Source organism: Ascaphus truei, chromosome 7 (assembly GCF_040206685.1).
Source record: "Ascaphus truei isolate aAscTru1 chromosome 7, aAscTru1.hap1, whole genome shotgun sequence".
NCBI classification, from domain to species: Eukaryota; Metazoa; Chordata; class Amphibia; order Anura; family Ascaphidae; genus Ascaphus; species Ascaphus truei.
The window spans coordinates 68859483-68874997 of record NC_134489.1 but is presented as its reverse complement, the minus strand read 5'-3'; the positions used below and the strand labels follow the sequence as shown (position 1 = coordinate 68874997).

At 39.2% G+C, this 15515-nt stretch overlaps 1 protein-coding gene across 4 annotated transcripts in view; it reads right to left on the bottom strand.

Moving 5' to 3' along the window:
- The window catches only part of ZNF385B (zinc finger protein 385B), a 445753-nt gene that overhangs the window by 121345 nt on the left and 308893 nt on the right, over window positions 1-15515 (bottom strand). Inside the window, exon 1 of one of the 4 annotated variants that reach the window (XM_075608924.1) lies at window positions 7126-7271. The exons of the other annotated variants lie outside the window; for them this stretch is intronic. Within the exon in view, the coding sequence (XP_075465039.1) occupies window positions 7126-7171 (46 nt within the window). The 5' untranslated portion in view covers window positions 7172-7271. Of the gene's footprint in view, window positions 1-7125; window positions 7272-15515 lie in introns of those variants that run through there. 4 annotated transcript variants of the gene reach the window in all.

Here is a 15515-nt window from a genome sequence, read left to right as displayed (position 1 = left end):
TACCACACTTTTTCCCATGAGGATGGTTCCTTAGTTACTATTGAACCTCCTGTGTATATATATATTCTTCAGTTTCACGCCTTGTCTTTTCAGGTTTAATTTTTGTTTTCATGTGTGTACATGTGCCACTTGTGTTAAGATGTTTTTTTTTTTACCAAAAGCTAATGCAAATCTTGTTATAGTATTGAGAAATTTTACATTTGAACACTTATTAATGTTTTCCATTATTTATAGTGTCCTTCCTTATTTTAATTGAACATTAATAAAAATGTATATTAATTATTATTGTTGAGGTATTCATGGGTATACATTATTATACACTCATACTTAATACAATCATTATTACATTATACATCTTATTAGTTCACACAAACATCACTATAATCCCTAAAAACCATACTACAGTTTATAATACATGTATATATAATGGGGTCAAGCTCCGGAGACCCCCTGTTTATATATATATCTTTGTGTGACAAGTAACTTTTTGTAATGAAAGGGTTAAGTCATATACTGATTACATTGCTTTTAGGCTATTCGCTGAAAAAACGCAATGTTAATCAGGATCTGGATGTTGGCAGCTTTTGGAAGGTCTTAAGTATCGTAGCGTTACTCCCAATGCGGTAACATGAATCTCTGTTAGGTAAACTGACCATTACCATATGATGTGCATAAGGGTAAGCAAGTCGTCCGTTAAAATGTATCAATCCGCTACTTTGTATGTGAATACGATGACATGGACCTTTCGTGATACAAGTTACAGATATAGATATGTAAAATGGCCATAACGCAACGCAATTTCTTTTACGTACTTCTGTGGTAAGAAAGAATCCACACACACACAGGTATATATAATATAGGACAACGTGTGTTTGCACAGCTACATTAATGAATGTAAAATATATAACTGGCAACACTTATTGTTATGTGAAATTGAGCAGCTGTTTCCTATTTCATTAGCACTTAAGTGTCAAACTGTTTTAAACGACTCCTAAATAAAATATACATCAATCTTCTGTAAACTCATTCCAAGAATCATATGAAGCTTTATTTTAAAATATTGAGACTTATTATGATCGTAGACTATTTATGAAGCATGACTCTTTTGTGCTTAGGGAAGGATTGGAACATGCTATAAATCATTTCACAGATTCACTTTATGTCAGTATGTTCCTCTATCTTGCGAGCTGTCAAAATCTGCTCTATTTATTAAGAAGAAGAAAAACTGTCAAATTTTAAGGTGCAGTTTTTCGGCCTCATTAATAGTACAGATAAACCTTACCCATCGCTTTTCATACGGATTATTCTTCAGTATAATTTGCTTCTTATAAAATGAGTAGTGAATAATCTTAAACTGTAAGAACATTTAACCAGCGTGGTAAAGGGCACTGTCTGAAATGGCAAGTCCCTTTCATTTGTCCTTACCCAATTTTAAAGCAGCAATGTGTTCTGCTCGTTTGTTTGTTTTTTTACATACATGTAGCTTAATTTTTTGTACTTTATTTGAAGTAGAGATGAACCGCGGAACAACAAGCAGCGAAGATCCCCCCCCAGTTCTTAAGATATTTAATGCTGACATTCCCTTCAATTAATTCTTGCCCAAGAGAAACACTATAGTCACAAGGGACAGCCTCACTCTGGCGACCAAAAGAAAGCCATGACATCATCACTAGATGACGTTGCAGCCTCTGATTGGGCGACCCCACAGCCATTTTTTTTTTTGAAAGTACGGGCAAAAGAAAAAAAGAAATATCTCGCCAATCCTGGGACTTTGAATACCACAGTTCAGGTCCAGAGAGGCCATCTGGTTTACAGAGGGTATAAAATACCTGCTTTTGGGTGGGTATTGCTGCTTTAATCCCAAAGATATGTCCCTCACTACCACAGTAGTAGATGCAATATATGTAGAAATAAATTAACTCATTCTAGATGATGAATGTAGGATTACAGAATCAAGGTGTACAGTATGCATCTACTAACATGCTGTAGTTCCATGGTATTTTAAATTATGTCCTATATAGCTGACAAGTGCAGCAAACGAGTACTTCATGATAAAACACTTTATAAGCTATTAATTGTTTTGATAATACCGTGTACTATAATGAAATAGTTCTCCCTCTCTGATTAACCCTGTTGTTTGAAGCTAACGCAAGGAAGTGGTAACTTAACATGTGTTAAGCTTATGCCAATGACAAAAAACGGACTTTGTCTTTGCATATAATTCGATTTCTGTATAGAGGATCAGCTCTTGATTTTGGAGAAATATCATTCAGCTGATACCTCCAGGTGATGCCAATAAATGTTTCAGCAGAACATCTCTAAACACAATCTAATCCCCCAGGGATGCTTAATTCCAGTCCTCAAGACCGCCTACCCCCCCCCCCCCCCCAACAGGTCAGGTTTTCAGGATATCCCTGCTTCAATCAGAGGCTCAGTCATAGACTGAGCCTCTGATTGAGCCACCTGTGTTGAAGCAGAGACTGATTGGGCCACCTGTGCAGAAGCATCAATGTCCTGAAAACCTAACCTGTTGAGGGGGCTTGAGGACTGGAATTGAGCAGCCCTGGTGTAGCACTTAAACAGGCCGATTTGCCAGCCAGCATTGAACAAGCTGTCACCGCAACTCAAATGAAATATGTCACACCTCCATAATAATCTCTCTTTGCTGCAATAGTGGGAATGGGAGTTTCAAGTCTGGTCCTGCATTTGAGCATCCCACGTGACACCTTAACAGATTCCTAACTGACCATCATTGTGGTCAAATAACAACTTTTATCAATACCATGTTAATCAAAGACAGAGGTAATTTGCCATATATTCACCAACATCTGTAATTAAAAACTGGTATAACAATCAATCTGAGAACACAGTCTATACAACAGGAACACAATTTGGGGGCATGGGGAGACTTACTAAGCGCTGTTAGGCTACTTTAACCTGCTGTACTGTAAGTAAATACCACGTTAATAGGAACACTGTAGTCATTTTACGTTAAGCCAAGTTTTTTCCCGTAAAGAGCAAAGTGTTAATAACACAAATGTGATTGAAATGATATGCAAATGAGACATTGTCATCTAACCCCGTTCCCTTAGGTCAGTTCGTGTTCACGCAGGGAAGTAACGTTATTCCAGGTGTAGCAACACTTACTGTCCTCGGAGCCGCATACACCTGCGGCCGCCGGATCGCAGCAAAGCCGCGTGCGATCGCGGCCCAGGAGGATTAACTCTGTGGGGGTCTCTGAATCTGAATGGAACCACTGCAGCATTAGGCCTGGGACATAGTAAGCGCTTAGGTGCTGCTGCTCGCTCTACCAGGAGCTTTTTGCTGTCCTGACAGAGGAGACAGCAAGCGCTTGGGAGGCGGGTATCACTGTGTGTGTGTGTCACTTGGTAGCTGTCAGTGTGTGTGTCGCTTTGAAGTGGTCTGTGTGTTTGTGTGTCACTGGGGAACCTGTGTGTGTGAGTGTGTATATTATATAATATTTTAAAAATGAAAAAAAAAGACATGTTGTGAGAATAAATTATTTATTAACATTGTGCAACTTTGATAAATATATTCACGCACGCACACACGCGCACGCACACACGCATACACGCATACACATGCATACACACACACACACACACACATACACACACACACACACACACACACACACACATGCATACACATATACACACACACACATGCATACACATATACACACACACACATACATACACACATGCACACACATATACATACACACACATGCACACACATATGCATACACACACACACGCACACACACACACACACACACACACACACAATGCACACATACACACAGGAGACATGGATCGGGGCAGAAGGGAGACATGGATCGGGGCAGAAGGGGGACAGGGATCGGGCAGAAGGGGGACAGGGATCGGGCAGAAGGGGGACAGGGATCGGGCAGAAGGGGGACAGGGAGGGCAGAAGGGGGACAGGGATCGGGCAGAAGGGGGACAGGGATCGGGCAGAAGCGGGGCAGGGATCGGGGCAGAAGGGGGACAGGGATCGGGCAGAAGGGGGACAGACCGTCAGGGGGCGGGCCGGGGGCGGGCCGGGGGCGGGCCGGGGGCGGGCCGGGGGCGGGCGCGTCACTGGCCGGGGGCGGGCCAGTGACGTCATGGAGCTGGTTCGCCCTCATTGGGTGAACCGCTCACGTGACCGGCCTGTCTCGTCGGCAAGCGGGGGAATTTAAAATTCTCCTAAGACCTGCGCTTCCGCAAGCGCAGGTGAGCCCCTACTAAAGCCGCTCTAATTGCGGCTGTAGGGGCTCAGTGCTGAGCGGGAGCGCGCGTCAGCACGCTTCCGCCAGCAAGCGCCAAACATGGCCAAGGCCTTAATCCTATCAGGCCAGCCACCAGTCTGTAAGAGCTGTGCAGAGGAATGCCAGAGAGAAGCAATCTCTCTCAAACCTACAGTAAGTAAAAAATAATAATAAAAAGCCCATGAATGGCTGAATTCCCGAAACATTACTTTAGTTCTACCAAATATTATGCAGTAAATATTTGCATCATTACTTGTGTGACTCCATCCTTTTCCCACAGTATATCACTATAGGCCTCTAATTGGAACATGGGGCAGGGATGGGCTAGCCTGCAACAAGGTTAATCCTCGTCTTGTTTCTGTACTCATTTTTGGCATTAAGAGTGTCTCTGGGTACCTTTGTATTATGAATTTCTCCATAATACAGTGCAGCTCTTACAGATTGTCTGGCCCTGTAGGATTAACACTGCGGGGGTCCTTCTTTAATCCTCCCAGGCCACAATTGAGCCGCAAAATTTACTATAACAGGGCCTTGGATTCTCTCGCTACATATGCAAGTCAGAGCTAAACCTGGTGTTACTCCCACCCAGACCCTGAAATAGGGCTTTTGCAGTGTCTGCATGGGTGTAAGGTATGATTTAACCAACATGGTGTTATTTCCGGCATTATTTACTTCTCATCTCTTCTCTCTTTTTTCAGGGTCTAAATACGGGTAACGCCAAGACTTGCATACGTAACGGCAAATGGCTAATGTGAAGTTAAGCCTATGCAAAGGTGCCCAATAACGGCTGTTATTTTTGCATATTATTACTTGTGTGAAGACAACATTAACCCAGGGAACATAACGTCTGAGGGTACAGAGTGCTACTACTTTTATTTACAAATAGGGATGGAACTGTGATATAAACAACCAAGCAATTGCATTGGGCTCCAGCAAGATTATGTTGCTCACTCATGTAATTTCACCAGCAATGAAAGCCCCAGTTCTACTAAGCTACATATATTGGAGTTGCAAGAAAACATAGCACAATCACCCATGTAAAACATTTTCTACCATTTTTAAGAAATGCTTCTTTATTTAGTATATTGAAATATATATAATCTACAGATATAAGCAGTGCTATTCCAGAAAACACCTCCCGGTGCAGGAAGACACTTTATGGCTATATGATGTCTTCTGGTGCATGTACAGTAGGGAGTCCTGTGGAATAGTACAACTTGTAAATATGGTCCTCAGTAAGTACTGCTTAAATCAGGGGTTCTCAACTCCAGTCCTCAAGACCCTCCAAAAGGTCAGGATATCCCAGCTTCAGCTCGCTCAGATGGCTCAATCAGTGGCTCAGTCAAAGACTGAGCCACTGATTGAACCACCTGTGCTGAGGCTGAGATATTCTTAAAACCTGACCTGTTGGAGTTGGGAACCTCTGGCTTAGATAAGAGGAGAGTTAGGGTCCTTAGAGTATTTTAATACCTTGCTCATATTAATACTCTTTTTTTTGAGGATGAGCTGCAACTTTGGGGAGAGGAAGATAATTTGTGCAGCCCTAAAAAAAAAAAAAAAAAAAAAAAAAAAAACCTTAGAAACACAACTTTTTTATTTGAACAGTCAATTACAGAGCGTAAAATAACAGGTGAAGAGATTATGGGTGGAGGTACCTTTTATAACTTAACTGTGGTCCTCCCCAAATCTCCTGTTTAAAAGCTAAACTTCTACTCATTTCTTAACCAATAATTGATCTGCTTTTAAAAAGAACCCCTTTCGTTTCTGTCCTTTTAGCATTAAAAAAAACACTACACTTTTACAAACATTATCTAAAGAGCTTGGCCCTTTTGTTTAAAAGGTCTGTGCTCTCCTGCATTCAAGCACAGCACCATGCTTTTCTAATGGCAGTTCAACCACTGATTTTACTTGCGGTTGCAACGCGAGACATTATCAATGGCATGTTCCATCTGAGAGCTGTTTAGTGCTGACTGTTCAATGACCTTTATTTCATCAATGCAGTTTTAATCAAACCACAGTTAACAGAGTATGCCATACCCGCTACAAATATACAGTATAGTACATTCTGCTGTGGTCTAAGTGTGCATTTAAAAAGTCTTGGCATTTAGACATATATCTTTGTCATCAAGATCATTTGCCACTAACATGGTCTCAGCATCTTCTGCTATGTATATCATCCAATGATAATACTCAACATGACAACACATTTCTCTTTCTCATTAACTGTTGCACAGAAGAGCGTCACTGAGGCATCACATTGTAGGTAGGCAGTGGGCATTTAATGTCGGTAACAACATTACTCTATTTAACACTACAAATGACATATAGTATATTACTTGTTGTAAAGAAAAGTTCAATATGCTCAAAATATGTTTCCCTATATATATTCATCATTCACTATTTATATTTTCATACTTAAAATTACTTACAAGTCATACGAATAATGTATTCAAGACTACGAATCATTTATTTTATACTAAAAGGAATTGTCATTTTTGCACTCTAATTATACTAAAATATGCAACAATTAATGTGCGATATACAACTGTATACAAAAGAAACAAAACATTCTTTGGACATCAGAAGATTGTTAATCATCAATTTAAAACACTTAAATAAAACCCATTTCAAATGTATTATCTATTTGTTACAAAATTTTCATTTAACTTGTTGGTGGTATATAGGCAATGTTACTTGAATCTCTTTGCTATCAGAGGGTAATGCAACTCATTCTGAAGCAATGGGTTCTTGGCGTCAATACCAGTGAAGGTTTGATACTGTATGACTGAAAACTTGCAGTATAGATACACAAAGATTAATTTATTAGGTACCTGAATTCTCAGTTGAGTGTAAAAAAGTAAAGATGTTCCCACACATCTGAAATCCTATTACACAACATGAACGTATGGACTTCTTTTGCAAGATGTTTTCATCAAACTTCTCATTCAAATACACTGGGGGAAGTGCAAATACTTCTTTCTCTAAAAAGGTCCTCCCCATTGATGACTAGATCCAATGAGAGTGGCTGATAGAAGGCCCTCCCTATTAAGCTATTAACTATTCCGAGACTATTATGCGTCACAAGTTCTCACAGTATCTGAACTCTGACTTCCACTTTAGCAAAAGAACTCCGTAAACAACCCACATCATATCTGTAATTTAATGTATTATGAAATAATTCCATACTTACTGTGTCTGTTTATGGTGGGGTATGCAAAGACCGTAAAAAAAGGTTGCCACTGTGTATAACAGCTCGCTACAACACAACAATTATAAAAGGTACATTTGCTTGACTGCTGCTTGTTCGATGTAAAAACGTTTAGATAAAATACCCCAAACTATTTTCTTTTGTAATACATAGCTATTGGTCACAAGACAACATTATCTGAAAATCCACTTAAAAACAAACAGTCAATATTAACTTTAACATTGGCCTTTGCACCCTGTGTTTCACAGTGAAAAGGTTAATTGAGATGACATATTAACCAAATCTTTCAACAGAACAAGCTTTCTTGGGTGATGTAATTATTTGTTTGTTCCTTTTACACATAACTTAATGGTCATCACAATGGCTTTCTAATAATTTATTGTAACTCAACTCAGGTTGCTCCAGATTGGAATGACTGATTGGTTAACTTGTCTTCATATGATTATTTGACTAGTCTCTGAAATAATGATCTATTGTACATGTTGTGCCTGTTGTTTTTGGTTCTTGGAGATAGGGCCTCATGCAGAGAGCAGCGCAAAAAGTGAAAGCGGCATTAATTGGCGGATTCTGCCTTCAGAAAGGCAGAAACCGGCAAGTTTCAAAAAAAGCGCCATTTTTTTTTTTTCCCTTCAAATTCGCCGCGCGCCTGGAGAGTTTAAAATCTCTCCAGTTTTTTTCTCTGCCGTATGCAGAGAGCCGCGATCGCCATCTAGTGGCTGTTCGCGCCAAAAAAATGGCGCGATTTTCAACATTTTCCCTCTCCACCAAGCAGCTGGCGCTCCGCGGCCGGTGGAGAGGAAAAAAAAAAAACGCGATTTTTTCCCCTGTAGTTTCAACAGCGCTTATAGCGCTGGTTGAAACTCTCCATATGCAGAAAGGCAGTTTTCTGCCCTTTCTGCATATGGAGATAAAAACTCTCCAAAAAAGGTAAAATTTTTCCCCCTCTCCAATTCTGCATAGCGCTGCTCTCTGCATGAGGCCCTAAGTCTTTTCAGTCTAAATTTCCACAAGTGTTGACATAAACATATATAAATATATTTTGGCAGGGATCTTAGCTGATGTTGTTTAGATGGAATCTACAGTAGTCTCATGTAGTTTTTACTGTACTCAGTGAGGATCAACACATTTTGTAACGTAAGAAATTATATTACTAACAAGCAAGTAACCAATAATATATATATATATATATATATATATATATATATATATTCATTAAAAAAAGTGTTGTTAACATGTTCCAAAAGTCATATTCTCAAATGTAATAATTAAATTACTGTATTAGAATATTTGTTATTTTCAATACTTTCATTTAATGTAATATGTTTAAAAAGTGATAATGAAATACTCTAACTGTAGGTCAATTTTAATTGACTTATTACTTTGGTCTATTAACCAAGGAACCAGGGCCGTCGCCAGTGGGGGACTACCAGGACTGCTGTCCCAGGCCTGATTAGTCAAGGCCTGCTTGTTAACATACTGGGAGTCCCATAACTAGGGTCAGAAGGCTGTGAAATAACAGAAATCCCCTGAGAGACTGGACTGTTCCTGTTTGTGGTTTGCTCACTGCTCTGCTATAGGAACCCAAGGTATTTTACTATGAATACACGACCTCTGGTCAACTAAATTGTCTCGGGCTTGTATCGGGTACTGTAATGTGAAGCTTCCATTTGTCAGCATATCCATGCTCTGCGTTTTTTTTTTCCAACCAAATCATTTCAGCAAGGTAATTAATAGAGGAAAGTAAACAAAAACTGTAACAGCATGGGATATTATTTCATGATGGATTGTGGGTTGTAAGTGGGGAAACCACAGTTTCTTTGAATTAAACAAAAAGATCAGAGCAGAAGTGACTTGTTCTTTTAAAGTGTAATCACAACTACACCACGATTGTAAATGTAAAACCGGCTGATTTTAAAATGTGAGACACTTAAATAGAAATCTTAATACAGAGCATGATCCATTTGCAAGCCGCACAAATCAAGACGACCGACTTTTCCTTAATGCCATAAAAGCATCTAGAACTAAAAAGATCCAATGGTAGAAACATATTCAGTACAGATGTGCAAATCTTTTGAAAAAGTTCACAAACACGGCAACAGTTTCTAATTTTAGTGAACTATTTTCCTACAAAAAAAATGAAGGTTCTGTGAAAAAACCTTGTATGGTCACATAACCAATGTGCAGGTCCCCTATGTTTTTTTTTAAAATTCACTATTACAAAAATAAATTGTTCAAAACGGTGACATTTTGAACAGAAATGGTAAAAATTTGCAAACTGGAACGCAGCCAGTTCGCACATCTCTAGTATTCACGCCAATATTTACTAAGCAGTTTATATTCCAAAAGGCGCCAATGCCAGAATACCCACTACAGCCTATTCAAGTGGGTATACAATGTCTTCTGGCCCTGGAAGTTGTCTTATGGCATAGCACTATATATAGCGTGACTGGACGTCCCGGTTTAGCCGGGTCAGTCCTGTTTATTTCCCCGGTGTCTCGAGATCTGACTAAATTTCACGGTTTTCAATCTAAATATTGACAAGCCCATAAATAAATGGGCCCTCTAAATATTGCATGCCCAACTGGCACGCACTGATCAATCGATTGTGCATGCGCAATGGGTGCTCGGAGGTCACGCATGCGCGATGGGCGCGCAACGTATATGTCTTGGTACAAATATAGTCAGCCTAAATATATAGTAATTATGTCCCTATTGATCAATCGTCAAAACCGCAGGTAAATTAAAACATTAAGTAGCACTTCAAGTAATTTTCTCACTAACTAAATATTGTGTCCTCTTTAATACTTATAAAGCATGGCTCTCATATAGGCAGTTGCTCTTTCTTTCTGGTCACCATGAACTTGAGCTGCCTTGGTGGGGGCTCATGAAGTAGATTTGGGCTATTTTCAAGTCCAAGGACCTTTGGTTCCTGGGAAATTTACTTTTCTATTCCATTAAAAGAAATAAAAATGGACATTCTCAGTCTCACTCCTATGGCCATTAAGAAGCTTCAATGTCACCAGGGAATGTATCTGGAACCAGAGATCCCCAGAGTGGAGAATAGCATGGTTCAGCTTCACAAGACTCCCCTGGTTTTGATTCCAAAAAAGACATCAAGACAGAGACATAGGGGCATAATCTAGTAGCTGCGAGTTGTGCATATCTTTGCAGAAAGAGCCCTTTCTGCTCGGATTTGCATGTTCTGGTATTCTGAAAGCATGTTCAAATCATGCAGAAAAGTCTTTTTTTAGAAGCAGTTTCATTCCGGGTGTACAAATCTAACCAGAATGACCAAAAAGGCTGAAAGTCTCAGTCTGGAGGCGGGACGAAGAACCAGGAAGAAGTAGGATATTAGCGAGAGGGCGCTCTAGCTCAGCTCTGCTAAAAACACACACTATAGTGCGTCTGGACGCCGGTTGGAACGGGACTTTATTGGAATCTATTGCGGTAGGTTTTGCGGTGCCATTTCCGATGTGTTGGAGCCCTGCTTTATCTCACTGAGCAGTGCTGAGTGGTATTTGAATACTGGACGAGGTGTAGACCAACTCCCCTTTCATCATAGATGAGTATCCCTCACAACTTACATCACGTGGTTTCTCTTGTCTGTGTGCTATCCACACACTATCTGACCTCCAGCTGCTAGCGTCCAGTTACAGATTGTCTCAAATGAATGTGTTTTTACCCACCATGTGAGTACAAGTCCTGGAGACTACTCTTTAGTTATAATAAATTCCTTTTTATACAGTATTATGCTATGGAGCTGGCGCTTCTTTTCAGTTTTGTTTTGTAGGTTTTTTGTGATCAGGCTAGATCACTAAAGACGTTTTGCCTACTCCATATGGACTGTTAAAAACCAGAGAAAATACAGTACCAAAAGTTTATTGTGCGGTCAAATAATCAGGAAGTGAACAAACACTAAAATCGATTAAAATTCACATAATGCTTCTGCATAGGATCGGTGTGGATATTAAACAAATGTACTTAAACAAGTGTGGGGGAAAATGTTGTATATATGTCCATAAATAACAGAATTGATACACACCCATATAGCAAATGTCAACCTGGATCAGAGTATAGTGATCACAGCAATCCCTAAGCACAAAACGAGGGGTTAAGAAAAGCCCCTCCCAAGTGCAGGGATGAGTGGTTAATTACTTGGAGTAAAACATAATGGACAAAAACACAAATAATACACCCACCAAGCAGAGAGAAAATCACACATGGCAAAAATATACTACATGTTGATCATAGTATATCTGAGTCATAGGATACATGAGTAGATACTCTAGTTATAATATTCACCCAAAGCTGACCCAAATATAACTGATGGAATACCGCTCTTGGGTGCACCACCAAATTATACTTATATGTTATATGGTTAAATGGGTTAACTTATTCCTTGGTAGTAGAGCTCTTCTCAGTCTTTTTTCTTTACTCCATATGGACTGTTACCTGGAACTGGACATTTCATCATTATTTTCACTGAGATTGGTTTGATAGTATTTAATTTATTTTGTGTTTTCATATCACTTTATTGTGTAGATTTATTACACCCTATCACAATCATTACATCACGTTCGTTATCACCACTCATTCATACACACACAGCTAGCGCTACTATTTGTTTGTGTTTTTATATATATATATATATATATATATATATATATATATATATATATATATATATAATCAAAAAATAAATAGACGATACCGTTCTGTGGCTAACGAAATGCTTTTATTTGTGCGAGCTTTCAAGATACACTGATCTCTTCTTCCGGCGATGTTATTGAAGCTCGGCTAACACGGTACTGATACATATATATATATATATATATATATATAATGATTGTATTTATATAGCACCATTATTGTACATAGCGCTACACAGCAGTAATACATGTGACAATCATGTAAATAACAAATAATACAAATAACACATAATGGGAAGAAGTGCTTCAGACATAAAAGTAACTTTTAGGAAAAGGAATCCCTGCCGTGAAGAGCTCACAATCTAATTGGTAAGTAGGAAGAATGTACAGAGACAGTAGGAGGGCGTTTTGGTAAGTACGTCTGCAAGGGGCCAAGGTTTATGTCTGAGGTGTAAAGTATCAGCCATGGAGCTACTCATATGCTTCATTAAGCAGGTGTGTTTTAAGGTGGGCCTTAAAAGGTGGATAGAGAGTGTGCTAGTTGGATATTGAGGGGGAGGGGAAGGGCATTCAGAGGTGTAGGGCAGTCAGTGAGAAGAAAGGTTTAGGGTGGGAGAGGGCTTTAGATATAGATATAGATATAGATATATATATATATATATATATATATATATATATATATATATATATATAGATATATATATATATACATATATATATATATATACATATATATATATTTATATATATATATATATATATATATATATATATATATATATATATACATACATACATACATACATACATACATACATACCTCCAACAAATCAGGGGAGCTCGTCTCGTAGTTATGAAATAAAGAAACACTACATAGTGTAATAATGTTGTGAATAAATTTGTGCAAACAAAGCTCAAAAATGACTACTCACAATAAAGCAGTCAAATTCAGGCAGTCATCCAACTTAAGAGGTGGATGTTCCCTGTGTATACTATATTATAGGTATAATATCATACTGCCTACCTCGATCATATAAAGTGTAAGCCTGCATTTTTTTAATCCCTTTTAATACTAAATACCATCTGCACTATATGGTCTCTTTTCTTCTTTTTTTCTCCTTGGAGGTTGGGGGCTGGTGGCTGCTGTATACACAGGGAATATCCACCCCTATCACTTTTTATAGACGGTTAAAACGTGATTTGTAATACAGAATACTGTTAGTTGTCAAATTTTATTGCGTAACTTATGACCATGTCAAAAAATGCATTTTTGCAAGGACAAACTCACAGCTACTAGAATATGCCCCATAGAATTTAAAGGCAGTGAAGAACCATTTGGTCCACTTAATCATCACATTTTTCTATTTGGGGTAAAATATCAGGCCCTATTTGATACAGTACTTGACTTATTGTATGACTATCTCAAGCATGTTTTAATTCCCTTACTGTATTAGCCTCTACCAATTCTGTGAATTCACCACCCTTTCCGCAATGTACTTCCTCACATTTCCCTGAGCCTGCCACACTCCAGCATCAGAGCCTAACCTCTAGTTCTGGCACTTTTCTCTGACATATGCTTCCCTCCTCTGTCTTGCTTGAAAGTTGCAATCTCCCCCTCTCTGTACTCTCCTTCAGTTTTATGATTTAGACCAGGTGTGCACAAACTTTTTCGTCTGCGTCCACTGCCTGCTCTCCCCCTGCCCACACCCCCCCTCCCCTTTACTTTTCTCGCAGTTTCCGACATCACGTAACGCTGCGTTGCCATGGTAACGCATCACCAGAAGCCGTCGGTGAGCTGGTAAGAGACTATACAGAGGCCTACCCCAGCATTTAATTGAAATGCTTTGGGGAAGAGTGCGTTGCCTCTGTAAGCGCCGTGCACTCAGAAAATGTTGTGCCCCCCAGGCCCCAGTTTGCGTCCCCTGACATAGACCATGCACCATTTTAGTAGCTCTTCTTTGCACAATCTCTAAATGTATTTATGCCCTTCTGGAGATATGGGGGACTGATAAGTGATAAATGTACATTTTGCTAGAACAGGGGTGCGCAAAGTGGGGGGCAAGACTTTGGGGGGGGGGGACGCTTCCCCGAAGGCATTTAAATTAAATGCCGGGGATCATGTGAGGCCTCTGTAACTTCCCTTACCGTGCCTTCCAGCGACGTGTCGTTATGGCAACCCGGGGTCACGTGACGTTGCGTTGTCATGGCAGGGAGCCAAGCAGTGTGGGGCAGCGCAAGCAGGGGGGGAGAGCAGGCAGAGGGGCGCAGTAAGAAAACTTTGCGCACCCCAGTGCTAGAACATCCAATATCACTATTCTATACAGCTACATTTAAAAAATATTACTTTCAATAAAACCCATTTAATGAAAAGTAGTTCAAACCTATCTATCAAAACACTGCTTATGATTTGTTGAAGACAGAATAGTTGAGTTTGGAGTCATAACTAATTTGCGGTTTAGCTGCTGCTACTTCAGATAGGTTGATCAAAAACACTTTCCTGCTGTCCAGCACAGTACTCATTTTCTACTTGCTGAACTATAAAAAACTTGACAAGAGGGAGTGAAATAAGAGAGTTGCTCCACAACACCTACAGTACGTTATCCTACAAATTCTGCAAAGACAGGCTCTGTGTCTCACATTGCTAAAATAGCGGCACATTTGGACAAACCTTGTTCTGTGATAGTGATAAGGAAAAACAGAGTGACTGAAAACTGCATGACAAGCAAAGTGGATTTTTCTTTCTGGGAGAATCCAGCTGCACTAAATAATGAGGGTTATTTAGCAAAGTTTTCCAGCGTCCAAAATAGTACAACAAACGCACCCCATTTAGTATGCTAAAGCATTAATATTTAAAGAAAAAGATACCAGCGCAAAAAACATGTTCCAAAATAGAATTTTTTTTTATATGGAATTAAAAGAAACACAAATGAGTGCTATAAAAAAATACTAGATTGCTTAACCAAACATAAAATTAAAACGACACAAAGTTACCAGAGGCTCCTTGTGCGTTGTGAATGCAGCTGCTAGCAAAGGCAACAAAAGTAGCAATTGTGTGGTTAAGGCAATGCTGATAGGGAAAATGTTTTGAGCCATCTTAATATACCTGCTGCATTTTTCATGATCCTAGTTACTCATCTATATTTTTATTTTTCTATCACTTTGAGCATCTGGCTGTGGTAGTTTAACATAATTGATTTAGTGCGCTACCCTTTTTTCTTCACTAAAGCATTCATGTATTTTTTTTATCCCTCTTTGATAAATATTGTGCTATTTTTTCACCAGTTTTGTCTCGGTTCTACAACTTGAGAACTTTGAAAAATGACCCCATATAATTCTTACTCTTAAATCTGTAAATCCTCTGAGC